Below are 16015 nucleotides of genomic sequence, written 5' to 3'. Positions count from 1 at the left end.
TCTTCTATTGGACCGGAACTTGTCATTATTTCTATAGAACCATATCTTTTTTTAAAAACAAATGTGATAAGTTAATGAGATTAAGATCTCATAAAAATCTAATGAAACCAGAATAATTGAAAGGATTAGCTATTTAGTTAACCAAACATGTATAGCTGGTCGGTGCGGGATAAATTTAAAAGATTTCAAAGTTTTAAAACGACATTATTTGTGCTGCATCAAACATGTATTACATACGACAAAACATGTTAACTTTTTTTCTTTCTTATCAACTATTTAAACCGTATATAAAGTGCAAACAAACAAAACCTCAATTTGGCAATTAATGTCGTGACACACACATGCGTAGAAGATTTAACCATATATATAGCAATTAGGGTTAGGAGTTCAATTGAATATATTAATGTTTGAAAATCAGAAACAATCTAATGATTAAACATTAATTGTTAAGTCTGGAGATGAAGATTAACTAATGATTTGTAGCTTGTTTAAGCAGTTGTTTGTTACATGGGTTGTGTCGCACGACGCACCTGCGGTAACACAAAATATATATACTGTATATCAATATTAGAATTTAAACCTCAGATAATTAAAGAGGAAAATATATATATAAATAAGGTTGGTGTTGTTTTCATAGACCTAATAAAAAGCAGGAACTTGAAACTTGAATGAGTGGAGTGTGCTTTGGTGCAGTATCTCAGAAAAACCCTTGGCATGCATTTTACACCCAGAGAGTTAACAGTAGTCATATAGATGTGCTTTTGTTATTACATGCACATACACTGGCAGTCATGATCATCTAAGTCGTGTGCGTATTGAGGTCATTATACAACTAGTCTTCTCCGCAAAAAGAAGAAGTTTAAGTAAACGAAGTGAAGTCTAAAACTGGTTTATACGGTTTGAATTGAAAAAAAAAAGAATGACGCAAAGTTCGATGAAGTGGGAGAGAGAGGGAGAGGGGAAAGGGACTTGTGCATGGAAGTGATTAAGCAAAGGCTCATTCATCAGTTGTTTTCACACTTAATAGCATTTCTGCCACACCACTCTTTCCCTCGATCCTCGTCAATTCCATGCCCCTTTCTTTCTTTCTTTATTATATACTTCTCTATATATCTATATATTATTCCTATGTTATGTATATCATTTTGTCATCATTATTTCAATTCACCCGCAAGTGTGTCGTGTGTGTGTGTGTGTGGTTTCACTAAATTCCATAATACATGCAGGACCACCATTTTTGGTGGTAATTTCCCCAGTTTTCGTGGTAATTATTAGGTCATATACACTGTGAAAGTCAAAATTATATCTACATATATACATATTCTGAAATTATCTTGATCTTTTTTTTTTTTTTTGTATTGTTTTGTTATTATATATTATGTAAATTCCAATAGAGAATATATACGTTTTACAAGATATTCGTAAGTCAAATACTATCGCATATATATATGACATATATTGATATATAGTATTGAAACAAATATAGTAGTAGTAATTTAATTTCAACCCATGGTAATAGAGTTTTAATAAAATAAAATATTCCATTCATGATAGTCTATCAATATAATATAATTGGCTCAACGGTTCATCATATATAGGATTGATGGATACTTTTTATAAAATTACGCATGTTAATTAACCATATTTACCGTTAAAAAGATCTGGTGATACTATAAGTTAAGTAGAGATTAGTTTAGGTTTCACAAAAAAAAAAAAAAAAGGGTAATGACATAGCAAGTGAAATAAAACTACTTATTAATGAATGGAATGGAATGGAGTGAAAGACAGAACATTAAAATGAAGGACGACACAAGGCGTCGAAGTTGACTAAAAAGATGAAAGTAATAAATCGCGAAATAATCACACGGTAAGTAACGGAAAAATTAAAGCAAAAAAGGTTGAAGAAGTTTAAGAACACATACACTGTTTTGTTTTTCGAGATTTGACCATTCATATATATCTCAATCTACCTTACACATATATTTGTGTACAGAGCTAGCTAAGCTAGGCATGTATAGATTGTCAGCAACGACGGACCGACAGAGATCTCTTTCTTTTTTATCTTACTTTTAAGACACTTTCTCCCTCTTGTCCAGCTTTGTTTTTTTTTCCTAAATATTTTTTTATAGGTCTGAAAATAAACAGATTTAAAAAAAAAAAACTGTTACGACAGAATAAATATTTATATATACAAACTTTTGCACCGCCTGAATGGGGTGAGAGATGGAGCTGTCATTTCTCACACAAACACTTTGGAAAACAATCAACATCTCAGTGTAGTATATACATCCACATTGCACGTGTATGTGTCTCTCTCTCTCTCTATTTTCATTAACATTCCCGTTTCTAGCCACTTTCATTCGCCGTGCCACGGTTTTCAATTTCTGTCACTAGGCATCATATGATCTTTTCAAGACCTCTCTAACAAACCAGAACGAACTTATTTACCTACTGAAATTATAACAACATTCTAACTTGTTCATGCTCCAAACAAAAAAAAATCAAAACTTAACTAACTTCTGTCATTTTTGACAAAATTATAGTATATTACACTGGAATTGACATAATCACCATTCAAACATTGAGTTGATCACCAAAGTTAATATATAAAAATAAGAAGACAATATATTGTTAGGATAATATTTTCTTCATTAACAGATGAGCAGATTCTGTATATAATTCCTTGTGACAAAGAGAGAAAAATTGATTCTTACAATTTTAAATGCCAAAAAGCCTTACATATAAGTATAACTACAAATATTCTGATCGTATAAGGACTTTCGTAATATATTATAAGACTAGACACAGTCGTCTAACACATGCCTCAGACGCTTTAGATATATAAGACTAGACTACAACCATTGTTTTTTCGTAAAACTGTTGTAGCTAAGAGCATTTTTATTCGAAGGACCTATATTAACACAGTGTTTTATATCTTATATACAAAATACTGTGTTAACATATTTTTCTCAATTCTAAGATCCTTCCAATAAGGATGCTTTAAGTGGTTGGATTATACAATGATTTCTTTTTGTATATATTGATAGCCATTAGAAGTGTCTTACCTTCTTCTGCCTCCAAAGCCAAAACTTTTTTTTTTTCCAATGCGAAAATGTTGCCACACTTGTAAACCAAGATTCGGAAAAATATATATACCAAGATAATCTCTTGAATTTTCCATCCATATATTAATTATATTGGCTACCAGGCAACTATCATTTTGCGGCAGATGTTCTAACTAAGCCACTGTTGATGTTCTTAAGGTCAAGATTGGAATATCTATATATATACTCCATCATGAGGATTCACATATTATTAATGTAGAAGAGATTTTATACATTTTTCATATTTCTTTTGAGCGTTTACATAGGAATCATGTATCTTTTTTTTTTGAGGAACAAAGGGAGCTAGTAGTTGATAATAAAACAAAATAAAACGAAAGGTTATAATTTTATTGAATTTGTAGGAAAAAAAAAGGAAAAAGAAACAAGCTATCGTGTAAAAATTAATGACAGCATTATATATGATCTACGTTGATGGACATTACAAAAACTGTGGTATATTAATTAAGAGTAAAGCATTAGAGATTGATGGTGAAAGGCACTTTTGTAGGCGGCAGCCATAAAGCAGCGTCGATGAATTGGAGTAACGTAAACTGTCGAGCTTCTTCGTTACTCGATATCACATGAAAGCCGGGCCAATCAACCCGGTTCTCTGTACCGGAACCCGGTCCCGTGTTTTGAGACTCCCCGTAATACAAAGTGCTAAGAGCCGTTACATTATCCCACTCGAGCCATCCTTTGGGTTCGATCAACTGATCAAGAAACGTGCCCATCACCACCGTCCGAGCATACGATCTCCAGGGACGGCCCAGATACGTTTTCACGCCTTCCAGCTGTGTCCCCGGAGCTCCTCTCACCACAGAGTTATGGATAACAATCCCCGTTGTCTGGTTCGGGTTGACCCGGCTCTGTGCGGTGATGGTGTTCACTCCATTCGGTGGGCTACGTGCATATATCCGACAGTTTTGGAAAAATGCGGCGGCGTTCCCGAAAATGAAATCGACGGTGCCGTAGATGTCACACTCCCTGAAAAACTGACGTCCCGTGTGGACGTAGAGCGTGTCTTGATAGCCTTCGATGCTACATCTGTAAAACACTGACATGTCTGAATCCGATCTCAGAGCCACCGCCTGATGGTTCTCCGGCCCTGCTGTGTTTCTTATCGTCATGTCTCTCCCCACGAAACCATCACCCGTAGCCACTGTCATCATGAGTTTATTTATATGTAACGCAACGTGGGCGATATATAAAACGAATCTACATATATATATATATAATGCTAGGAAATGTCGTCGTCTAACCAAAAGTGGCGCTTTTGAAAGTGGAAATTCCTCGGCCTTTGCTTTTGTCGCCGGTGATGATGGTTTTGCCGATACCGTCGCCGATGATCATGACGTTAGTAAACTTGCTTCTCACGTTTACATATTCCTCGTAAACTCCTTGCTTGACATGTATGACATACCTTGGGCTTCCTTTGGGCCTCGCTCCTGCACCATTCACGGCCTCTTGGATGCTCTTGTAGTCTCCAGAGCCATCTTGAGCCACCACTACATCCACTTTTCCACCTATCATAGACGGCGTTTCCACTTCTACTTTTCTTCTCCTAAACGCATTCCCGTGTGTTTCCATCCTCTGTTTTTTTTTAACAGATAGAATTAACAATGGGTGGATTCTTGTTACTAAGTAATCTATATTGGTTAAATTCGGAGCATTTTGAATGAGGGTACATATATGTAATAACAAAAATTGAGATCGTTACCTTGTTGATGGCCAAGGCGTTAATAACATTACTGGTGATGCTCTGCATGGAACGAGAAGAGACTCCGGCTTCTGACATCTCTTCCTGACATGTGTCTAGGTTGGTGAGTGCCGTGCTGAGCCATGTTTGCACGTCCGACCTAGAGCACGCGTTCTTGGGACACAAAAGGCTCTGGTTGAGTCTGTGGATAGTCTGATCGTACAGATCCAGACAGTTCTCCCACGCTTGCTTTGAACCAAATTGTGGACCGAGAGAGTAGGTGTCGCTCTTGGCTTTCACGGCTCCATATAGTGTTTGTTCTACGGACACCTGCAGGAACTGTGTCGTGCTTTTTATAGGTTTGTGTTCAATGAGCAGAGTCTTGCATTCACCCGGGTGCGGGGTTTCATCGCAAAACATCTCATTTCCAACAACCATCGAGGAAGCATAAGTTGTCAGAATTATCATCAAACATACTACACTTCCCATCGTTTGATTTATTTTTCATTGAGGTAACATATATAATATGCATGATGGTTTTTATAGATTCTTCCCCTATAAGTTACAATTTGGGATTGGTTTTAACTTTTAATTGTGAATAAACGCTTGTGGCAGTTCTAACCTTTGTTAATTAATTGTCTTGTCGTTTATTTTGTTCCATCAAGGATCTGTAAAAAGTCGTTATAATATTATGTGCATACAGGTGTACTAATAAATTTTGATTAAAGCATATTCATAACTTATCCGTAATAAATTAGTAGTGCAAATTCAAAACTTCAAAATACTGTATAGGAATTAACTAACTAAAGAGAGGGAAACACAGATGAATCTGCAATTAAAAGCAATAGACCTCTCAGTACTACTACAAGTCATCATCAGACAGAGTTGCCCTAAAAAGCAGAAGAAGCTTTCATTGTGTTGTTCTCTCAAGAAAAGCTTACAGTAACTAAGATTCAGCTTCAATTACCAGGTATGCGTACGATAACATTCAACAATCTTCCTAACCCATTGTACAGACAGCAGTGAGTTAATCTGAAACCTAATCTTTTCGTCTTTTGGAGACTCAGTCAGCTGGTAAAGATATGTTGATGTCAGTGGCTGAGTTTCTCGGTCCGTTGGTCCAGCTGGAGATACCAAATGGAGATGGTGGCTGCTCTCTGTCAGGGTTTGATGATGAGTATACAGAAGCCGGAGGAGGAGGAGGAGGAGGAGCTGGCAATGACATCACCGTTGCAGTTGCAGGGGTATGCTCCACTCTTTGCTTCCTCGGTTTCTGATGATCTTGTTGATCACTCGTTATGAAGCTGCCAACAACAACCTGTTTTCACGAATCAACAAAACTTATAAGAGACCAGAAACGATTTCAAGAATTGACATAGATGCTGCTCGATTCGTGGGTCACCTGAATCGGAGTGGCAGCAATGAGTAAACCGGCCACACCACCACCAACAACACGACCATCAGGACCCGCCAAAGAGACGCTCATGCCACCAGACCGACCTCTTGATCCTTGATTCTCTGTTTCCATGAAAGAACCAGAGAGCGAAAGTATCTCAAACCGACCCTGCCAGGAACAAAACACCCACCCTATAAGAAGATACTCTTGTCTTTGGTAACACTAAATGGATCGTGAGAGACAAACCTCATAGGTGAGAGTACCACCACATGAATCGGGCTGGCGAAGAGTAACGTTAGATATCACGCCATTTGCTGATAAGATACAAATAGCTCGTGGTCCTTGTTGTGAAAACGAGATGATCCTCATGGTAATATCCTTCAATCAAAACCAAAGTATATAAACACAAATCTCCTTTCAAGTGAAATGTAACGACTTTGTTTATTTCTCATGATACATACCTCACCAGTGTTCACTGTGATTATATGCGGTGTAAAATTGGATCCAACGCCAAACCTTTCACCTGCAACACGATGAAATCACTTTAAAGGCACTCACGAGAATAATACACTGGCTCAACAAAGTTAAAGTTTATACAACATATATAGTTTCAGACACCAAGTAGCTGGGGTTACTCTCATCTCAATCGAGCTAGCTATGTTACTTTAAACAAAACAAGATGCAAGTTCTTGTCAAATTTTTGAAGTTGCTTAAAAGTATATAGACTACAAAAAGTGTGTCTGTTATACAATATCACACATTCACAGTTAACAATGAAAGCTCTAAAGATATGCAATTATGTACTTTAGATTCAAACTTCAAGGAGCATATGAAAACTTTTGGCAGTTTGAAGGAAGAGATAAAGTGAGTCGGTAAAATGAGCAAAGAAAACTTGCAAAGTAATTCATAAAAGTAAGGAGCATGGAAGTTGTATATACAGCTCAATAATCCTTGACAAGTAATGCTGATAAGAAAAATTAGGAATGCTCTTAGTTAATTAGTGGAGGGAGAAATGGAAGAGTTACCAGAAGAATGGAAAGCAGAGCTCTTATGGAGGTTGATATCAAAACCACCATTGAGCTTGGCTCTTGCTCGTCTCTTAACAAGAGGAGTTGATGAGGGAGTGCCATTGTTAGCTTCATATTTACGAGGCCTGCCCCTCCTCTTCTTACCTGAAGATTCTCCAGAAGGCATTGGGGGATCCATGGGGGAGAGAGATGACCCGAGAAACTGGTTAGTAGGGGTCTCAGATGGCCTAGGAGCCATGTGATAGGGAGATGGAGCTTCAGCTCCTATAACGGTGATACCACCACCAGAGCTAATTCTGTCGCTTGTTTCCATAATCAAACTCTTCTTCTTCGTTCTGCAAAAGAGAAAGCAAAAGCCAAAAACACAAAAGTTCAATAGAATAGTCAAACCATGATGGGATACAACAAAAATAGAAACTTGATTTCGAAATGTATTCTTGTCAACAACGAATGTGGTAACAATTGTTCTCCTGACCGCTTAGTTTGTCTTATTTGAAAGAAAAGCTAATATATATATATAATTTGGTAGAGCAAGCTACAGTAGAAGCGAGCGAGTTTTGAAGTAAATAAAGATGGCATCTTTCGTTCCGTAATCACTACAAAGCTCGAATTTTTTAGACTAGTAGACACAGCAAAATATATAATACATCAAGAGTTTGAATCATAATGAAGTAAGAGATCTCAGAAACAAATGTCAAAAGAAAAGAAAAAAAACAGAGACCTGAAGCTTAAGTTTTTTTGTTTTGTTTTGTTTCAACAACTCTGAAGTTGCTCTCTTCACACTCAACTTCTTCACAGCCGGAAAATTTTCTTCAGAAGAAGAGATTTTTGTCTCCTGGTCACCACAAAAGCTCACACCGGAGATGAACGTCTCCAAGAAATTTCCGGGATGCAAAAGACAACTACGCAAACAAAAAAAAACACAGAAATTAATTACTAATAATAATAAAATGTATTCCCCCAAACAAAGTAGAAAGAAAACAAAACACCAGAGCGTTAAATATAAAAATATAAAAATAAAATTTAACGACGCGAGGGAGACAAAGAAAATAAAATATCATCAAAAACAAATAAAAAGGAAGAAAAAAAAAAGATGAGACAATAAAATAATTAGATAAAATGATCGTAGACCGACAGTGAATTTTGGTTAATAATACTTTCACGTCCGGATTGATATTTTCAATCTGTGAAAAGAAAAAAAAAATATAACTTGCGTAAATTTTAGTACTTTGTAATGGATACTAATAATACAAATTTGATATCTTTTTTTTCTTGTCGTTAATAAATACAAGATTTGAACTGTTAATTACAAACTTTTTCGTCTTCCTGCAAAATTTGAAATTCAAACAATTTTGCGGCTTTTGTAGGGTTTTCAGATTAGTTTAATTTCATAGGGTAATTAACAAAAAGATAAATTCTTAGTTTTGGGGAATGAAGGGATACAATTGGTAGGTGACAAATAATAAAAGTGACAAGCAGTCAGAGTAACAAGCCGATCCTTTGACCTGCCACTTCTCTCTCTCTCTCTCTCTCTTCTTTTTTGACTCCTCTGACTCTGACTAGTCTCTCCTTTTTTTTGTTTTTTTTTTGTTTTTTGTAATCTCTTATATTTTATTTTTTTTGCATAATCATAAAGTCCAATATTATTATTTATTATAGATGAGATACAATAATTTTGAATGAAATCACGTGTTTGGTACGAAATTTTTTAACAACAAATTCAATAGTGGGATCTGGTAGAAGAGAAAAAAAAAAAAAAAACGCAATCAAATAGAAGAGTATACCATACATACTATTATAGGGAAAAAGAAAAACATTTGATTTAAAACATTTGTGTTTAAGAGAAGTCAATCAATATGAAAGCGTATCTCTCTCTTTCTCTCGTTAGGGCACATGAGAAAACTCTTTGGATCATCATTACCTGTCAACAACACTCCCTTCTGTTTTCATATTCTTTTCTATCGAGGTCTCGAGACACACCACACCCCCACCCTTCACCATATTATATTTACTTACTACTATTAATTTTTAATTAATTACCCTCTTTTTTTAGTCTATAACAACAAGTCATTCACGTTTATGATTATTGATTAATTGTTTACTTATCTCAACATTTTTTAAGTATTTTCTAGGGCTTCAATTCAAATGAAATAAACAAAAAAGTTAACAATAAAAAAAAATGTTGACTTCTGTTGGGCCTTAAGCTTTTAGGCCTACCTTTTAGGAAGGTAGAAAGATGCAAAAGTTATGAACATTCAGTTGGGCCTTAAGCTTTTAGCCCTACCTTAACTACGTTGCCTAACAGTTTCATTATTTGACCCAATTACTTCTGTTTACTTCAAAAACATTTTATACATATTATTACAAAATAGGGGGGACATGGGTTGTCATGTCGACGTCTTGCGTGAGATGTGAGTTGCACTTCATATCCAATCGAATCTATGAACGTCCCTTTTTAATTGACAGGGCATTCCGGTTTGTTCAAAATACCAATTACTAATGTCTCAAGTTCATCATCATGGTTAGATTAGATCGGAGAAGATGGACGGCTCTGGCCTCCGGTCAAATACTTTGAGACGAACTCACGGGCAAGAGCGTTGAGATCACTCTCTTCTTCCGCTGGATCTTCCAGGCCTAACAATGTGCTAAGGTCCACTGACTCTCTTGAGACCTCTATATCTTCTTTTCCTTGTTGTTGTTGTTGTGGCATACAATGATTGTGTGACGCCGAGGAAGACAGTACATTGCTTTTATTATCGACTGAAGAAGCAATGAGTGGCGCATTAAATGAAGAGGCTACTTCTGTCTGTGAATTGTTTTGAGGATTCGGCGGAAGAAGGCGTTGTATGCTTGTGAGTTGAGTTTGTACGTAAGCCAACTCCACCTGTAGATTCATCACCTGTTCACATACAACGTGACGTTTAATAAAATTTCTAAAGATAACATTAGTTTACTACTTTTATAGTATCATTGTATTTTTCCTGTTTGTTCTATAGATGCTATAAATAAATACCCAACTCATTCGGTTGACAACATTAATTAGCTAATTAATTACAATTTATACGTCTTTGCATAAAATTGTCAAATTGTTATGTTCAAGCGACATACTAATATTAATGAACGTAACCATAAAATAAAGAGTTTGACAATTTGACTTTCTTTAACACTGTTTTCGGCAACCGAGTCATTGGGCAGACGCACATTATAGCAATTTTCAAATTATTAGGAATTTTTTTAACTTTTTCTAAAAATTTAAATGGGATGGTTTTATATGCAATTTTCAAAACTAAAATAAACAAGAAACCAAGGGCGATAAATGGAACTGTAGCAATTTCGTTATAAGATGAGTTTATTTTTATAGTGACGACCAGTATAATACACGCATGCATGCCGTGTAAAACTTTCAATGTATAATATAGATCACCAAACATACATTAATAGTATAAAATTAAAACATTGAATTATATACGATACACTTACCTGGTGTTGAAGGGCGAAGATGTGACCAACGCATCCGTAGACGGGGTCGCGAAGCCTAGCCAATGCTTCGTAAGAAAGTGTGACGACGGCGTCCAGTCTTCGGCTGGCCGGAATCATCATGAGGAGCTTGGAGGCGTTGCTCGCCCCGAAAACCTTGTGCACCGCCGCAAAATGAGACGTCCCTTCCTCCGAGTCAAAGTAGGGAGCGAAAATGCATTCGGACACGCATTTCCGCCGGAGAAACTTGCATGCACCGCAAGGACCTCCACAGCCGTTGGTGCCTCCGCTCATATTCTCTCTGTGCAAGACTCAAAAGACGTAACTTTCTGTTTTGGGAAGCAGTGTCGTCGTGGAGCAGAGTTATATATCCAATCTAAAGAGACGTATAGGAAGAGATGGATAGGGTTGTTTATAGATTAACGTTCTTCTTAGTTAATGTGGAGCATAGAGGATCGTGTCAGGCAAGAAAATCATGTATTGCTTTTGGTGGTGGGTCATTTATAATCATTACATTTTCTATAACTTCTTTGATGTGCATACATACATATGTGTCTATATATATATATATATATATATATATTTTTTTTTTTTCCTATTGTATGTTTCACTTTTATTTACATATATAAATAGTTAAGAGAAAATTGTGGGGAATGCCATGAACAGTACCAAATCTTCTTTAAAATGCCATTTTTCATAACTCCTTTCAAAATATGCCATAGATCCAATGTAAAAAGACCATGTTACCCTTCTCATTTTCTTTTTCTTTTTCCAACAACAAATAGTTCTAATAGAACAGATGGACGAACTCCGGCGGACAAATCCGGCAGACAAATCCAATGGACAAACTCCGGCGAGGCATAGCCACTTCCGGTGATAAAACAAGTGATGCGTTTATGGTGGACAAGATTCATTTCTCTATAGATGGACAACATTCGACGAACCAATTTTGGTGGACTAGACTCGAAATAGTTATGTCGGATCAGATCTAGTGTACCAGATCTTGTGGACAAGATCTAGTGGACCAGATCTTGTGGACAAGATTTCTTTTTTATTTTGATTTGTTTTTTCCAAAACATTTGCATGAGGGCAAAATCGTCCATACTAAATTCTTTGTGGCAGGATTTGAAATGAGTTTTCAAAAATGGCACTTAGAGAAGATTGAGTTTCAAAACTGGCATAGATGACAAAATTCCCAATAGTTAAATTACACACAAGAAATTAGATATTTGTTCAGAATTATACAAGTGTTTATGTAATCCTAAAATCAGTGAAAGCATATTTAACATAAGAGACCCTTGTAATTAAATAAGTTAGCAATCATTCGGTTGAAAGAATTGAAAATTTTGAGAGAAGAAACGAACAATCTTGCAACGAAAAGTTTTTCTAAAGATCTACAGATATATAACCCCCTATTACACCAGACTTGGACTAGAAAACTATATGGTATTACTTATTAGTTTTGGACATGGATGAGTAATGAGATGTGACTAGTGAGTGACGAAGAAGGGACTTGGTGGGTTCAGTTTAAGGTACTAATTGGATCCTAGCGAGGGTGAGTGGTGGGTTTTATTCATTTATTATAGTAATAACTAAAGAGAGAATGAATGTATAAATATGTACATGTAATCGTAGTGTAGTAATTAATTAGAGTGGGTAAAGCTTGGAAGCAAGGGCAAAGCGGATTGTGATATTTTTGTAATATACAAAGGACAAAACAGAAATGGCTTTGCGTGAAGCAAACACACTTTAGCTGCTTAGCTTGCTGACGTCTCCACTCTCTCTTCTCTCTTCCACTCCGCCGCAAGGTATACTCCTTTCATCCACACGTGCGATCCCTCTCCACACGCGTACGGGTGCCTAATAGTAAATAAAAATAGAAATAAGCGAGTGAGTGAGTGATGCGACAGTCCTCTAGTAACATCATGCATCGTCTTTCATTGCTAGTTGTGTTAATAGCTAGAAAGGAGAGGACTGAAGAGATGTATTGCTTCTTATTTTTGTACAAATTCGTATAGTCAGGCACCGACACATGACAGTGATCACTGTTTGCTTCGCCGCAAGTACAACCTCAGTCAGTCAGTCAGTCAGTCACTGTCGACATCTGTTTTTTGTTTTTGTTTTTTTGACAAAGATGCTGACCGACCTTCGTAACTCCCCAAATTTGGGCCTTATTGTTAAATGGGCTGGGCCTTTTGTACTTATGTAAGGTATGCGTTACTTACCTAGTTTTGGATTCTTCTTTTAATTAGCACAGCTAAGCCTAGAATACGAGGACACGCGTCGCATAGAAAGAACCCCCACCCTACAAGGATTGAACAAGAGGCGGGGACGGCACTGTGACCGCGGCTGTTACGGTTCCTCGAATACTACTAGTACTAGTAAGAAGCTAACGTAGTATTTGTATCAAATCAAGTACCCCTCTAAAGTACTAAACAACTACCCAAGAAGTAATTAAAGTCCTTTGTACAGGGAGTATTTGAAAATTTCATAATTTGTAAGTATTTTTAAAAAGAGAGAGAGGCGTTACATTTACATATTTTGTTTACAGTTGACGACGAGAGACAGTCACCACCATCCCCATATATGCAAAAGTGGGGATCCCAAGCGGCCATTGGTTAGCTCTGCTGCTGCGTCATATTTGCACAGAACGGTTACGTTCGTATAAGTCATATTCGACACGTGGCATATTTACACACTCTGCTTCTCGCAGGTCCCCGTTTTGTCTCTCTCTCTCTATATTGATCAACCAAACCGGTTCTGTTGAGCTTTAGCAGCCCCTTGACCCCCTTTGACTCACTCACTTGATATCATGATGAGCTATATATAACACACGTGTATGTTCATCATTCTAGCCGATCAACAAAATCGTGTTACATAATTATAATTGTAATTTTAGACTAGGATTTACCCCGTGGTACACCACGGGTCCATAATTTAATATATTTTTTTGGTTGATCATTTTCATAGTTGATTTATATAATTTAGTTTTGTATATGTTTATTTTATTTAATTTAATATAATTTTATAAATTTGTATTATAAGTAAATTCATAGATATATGTGGTAAACCCGCGGTACATCGCGAGACAATTTTGTTGTAAATAAAAAATTATATTTTAACTTAACCCGTAAAAGATTTTAAATATAGACAACCCGCAGAAAAATATAATCATATTTATGTAAACTAAAACCCGTTCAATCATATTATGTCCAATATTATTATATTTTAAATATTTGTAGAGCTAAAATATTAGTAATACTTTTAATTTTTGTAGAGTTTAAATATTTTTCATTATTTAAATATTCTATAAAAATTAAATAAAATCAGAATTTTCAGCTTTTTAAAGTTTTAATATTTATCACATTTTAAACTTGTTAAAAAATTGAAATTTATAATATTCTGAAAACTTTTAAAATTTTTATTTTCCTTAAATAAAGAACCGGATTAAGCTAATAAAAGTTTTAATTTGGATACTTGAGAAATCAAAGTTTATGCTCATTTGTAGTTGTAAACATATTAATCTTATTTATAAAGGTTTTGAACTATTATCTAAAATTTTATATCTTATGTAGACGTTGTACATATATTCTTTTCTTTATTGATTGAGTTAACTACGTCCGTTTTCAAAAATTTAAATTGCAAAATGTGTGAAAAAATTGTATTTTTATTATAAACATATTTTATGTAATAATATAAATTTAAAACACATAAGATTATATAAATATATTGGAGAGAGATTCGGTTTATTAGAGAGGGATTTTAGGAAACATTTTTATGTAATAAATATTTGGTTTCCAATTTTGGGATTTGCTTGTGATTTAATTACAAAATTTACTTTTAAGTTTTGTTATTTATTCAAATGGCAAGAGTTTAATTATGCAAATATTACAAAATAAAAGGTTATAAGCCAAAATTGATTTTAGTACAAAATGTACTTCAAAAATGTTAAGATAGATGTTTCAATCTTTCATGCATTAATTTGATTTCCCCTGTTTTGTTCTCCTACTAATCCAATATTGAGTAACATGATATTCCGTGACCACAAAATATCAAACTATCCTATATACAAGTTTTCTAGCCTCTATATATATGGTCATTACCCGATCAATATTGTAATCAGTTTTGTTGTTATCCTACTTTTTATTTATTTATTTTCTTTTCAAATTAATCTTGTTTTGGAAACTGCATATTCTCTCCAACTCTTTTTATTTTATTTTATTATTTTCATAGATCTCGCATCAGTAACTATATGAATACATAAATTATTAATATATGTGGATTTCCTTTTTATAATACGGTAAAACTTCTACAAATATGAAGTTTAGCAACTAATATTTTCATTTCAAGTTAGACCATTATTATAGACTACAGTAAATACAATTTGATAAAATAATAAAATAATATTTTTTTTGAAACGTATATGTAAATATATATATATATATATATATATATATATATATAGTCTCACTAATATTTTTTGATATGTTTTTTTTTGTGTGTGAAAGATGACTTTAGTGTTTTTTTCACTTCACAGTCTTATAGGATTTCACTTTAAACATTTTTTACTACTGAAAAAGTTTTGATGTTACCTTATTGAATTGCATTAAAATATGAAGGATTCCTAAATATAACAATTGTTTCATTACATTACATGTGATTAGTTCTATTAAAATATGGATTTTAAAAGTGATAAAAAATATCTCTATAAATTAATAAAATATTTAGTCATGAGATTGATTATTAATTGAAATCGGACAATATGCATGTTTATGTCATACGCGACAAAAAAACAAAGTAAAATATGTAAAAGAAGTATAATATAGCATTCAAAGAATCTAATATAAAAAATTCGATTAATTTTAGATATGTTGCCAAATGTTGATAGATTATCGATTAACTAAAAATAAAATAACGCTTGGCGGTGAAGCGTTACGTTTTGTACTTTTGTTTTATAAAGTTATCTTATCAAAATCACCGCCCGTAAATAATATTATATTAGATTTTAAAGTCATTTTATATAACTGTTAGTTTGTAAAACTAATATGTAATACTATGAAAATTGAAATACAATGCAGTTGAATATACCATAAGATGCAATTGTGTCTAGAATTTTGTGTGGACGGATTGTAAAAATGTAAAAAGTAAACCCGAAGTAGAAAAGAGAAGGAAGGGAATGAAATTGAAGAAGTTGAGAGATATGCAATGTTTTGCTTCACGCAAAGAGCTTAAACACGAGACAAGTACGCTCCATCGCGTGGCTTTGAAGGCTTTTTTTCTCTTGTCTTAACAGTCTAGTCTTCCTTTTTTATTT

General features: G+C 34.5%; 3 protein-coding genes and 1 long non-coding RNA gene across 4 annotated transcripts; all 4 read right to left on the bottom strand.

Moving 5' to 3' along the window:
* Positions 1 to 3580: 3580 nt before the first annotated feature.
* Positions 3581 to 5238, bottom strand: LOC17882784 (putative pectinesterase/pectinesterase inhibitor 38). Its single transcript, XM_006288963.1, has 3 exons — positions 4822 to 5238; positions 4364 to 4694; positions 3581 to 4263 (listed from the first exon to the last, which is right to left on the bottom strand). Exons 1-3 carry the CDS (start codon positions 5236 to 5238, stop codon positions 3581 to 3583), a joined length of 1431 nt encoding a protein of 476 aa, XP_006289025.1.
* Positions 5239 to 5569: 331 nt separating this feature from the next.
* On the bottom strand, positions 5570 to 8184 carry LOC17883006 (AT-hook motif nuclear-localized protein 7). The gene is made up of 6 exons (XM_006288230.2): positions 7946 to 8184; positions 7222 to 7559; positions 6658 to 6719; positions 6443 to 6574; positions 6203 to 6364; positions 5570 to 6118 (listed from the first exon to the last, which is right to left on the bottom strand). The coding sequence occupies exons 2-6, from the start codon at positions 7535 to 7537 to the stop codon at positions 5864 to 5866; spliced, it is 927 nt and encodes a 308-aa protein (XP_006288292.1). The 5' UTR covers positions 7538 to 7559; positions 7946 to 8184; the 3' UTR covers positions 5570 to 5863.
* A 1193-nt stretch (positions 8185 to 9377) lies between these two features.
* Positions 9378 to 11145, bottom strand: LOC17883249 (LOB domain-containing protein 31). Its single transcript, XM_006289022.2, has 2 exons — positions 10705 to 11145; positions 9378 to 10123 (listed from the first exon to the last, which is right to left on the bottom strand). Exons 1-2 carry the CDS (start codon positions 10993 to 10995, stop codon positions 9752 to 9754), a joined length of 663 nt encoding a protein of 220 aa, XP_006289084.1. The 5' UTR covers positions 10996 to 11145; the 3' UTR covers positions 9378 to 9751.
* Positions 11146 to 12294: 1149 nt separating this feature from the next.
* Positions 12295 to 13306, bottom strand: LOC111830147. Its single transcript, XR_002833515.1, has 2 exons — positions 13232 to 13306; positions 12295 to 12561 (listed from the first exon to the last, which is right to left on the bottom strand). It is a non-coding gene; the product is annotated as an uncharacterized LOC111830147 (long non-coding RNA).
* Between the last annotated feature and the right edge of the window lie 2709 nt (positions 13307 to 16015).

This window comes from Capsella rubella, unplaced genomic scaffold, assembly GCF_000375325.1.
Source record: "Capsella rubella cultivar Monte Gargano unplaced genomic scaffold, Caprub1_0 scaffold_6, whole genome shotgun sequence".
Taxonomy (NCBI): domain Eukaryota; kingdom Viridiplantae; phylum Streptophyta; class Magnoliopsida; order Brassicales; family Brassicaceae; genus Capsella; species Capsella rubella.
Note: the sequence above shows the minus strand (reverse complement) of the source record. Positions and strands in the feature narration are given on the sequence as shown.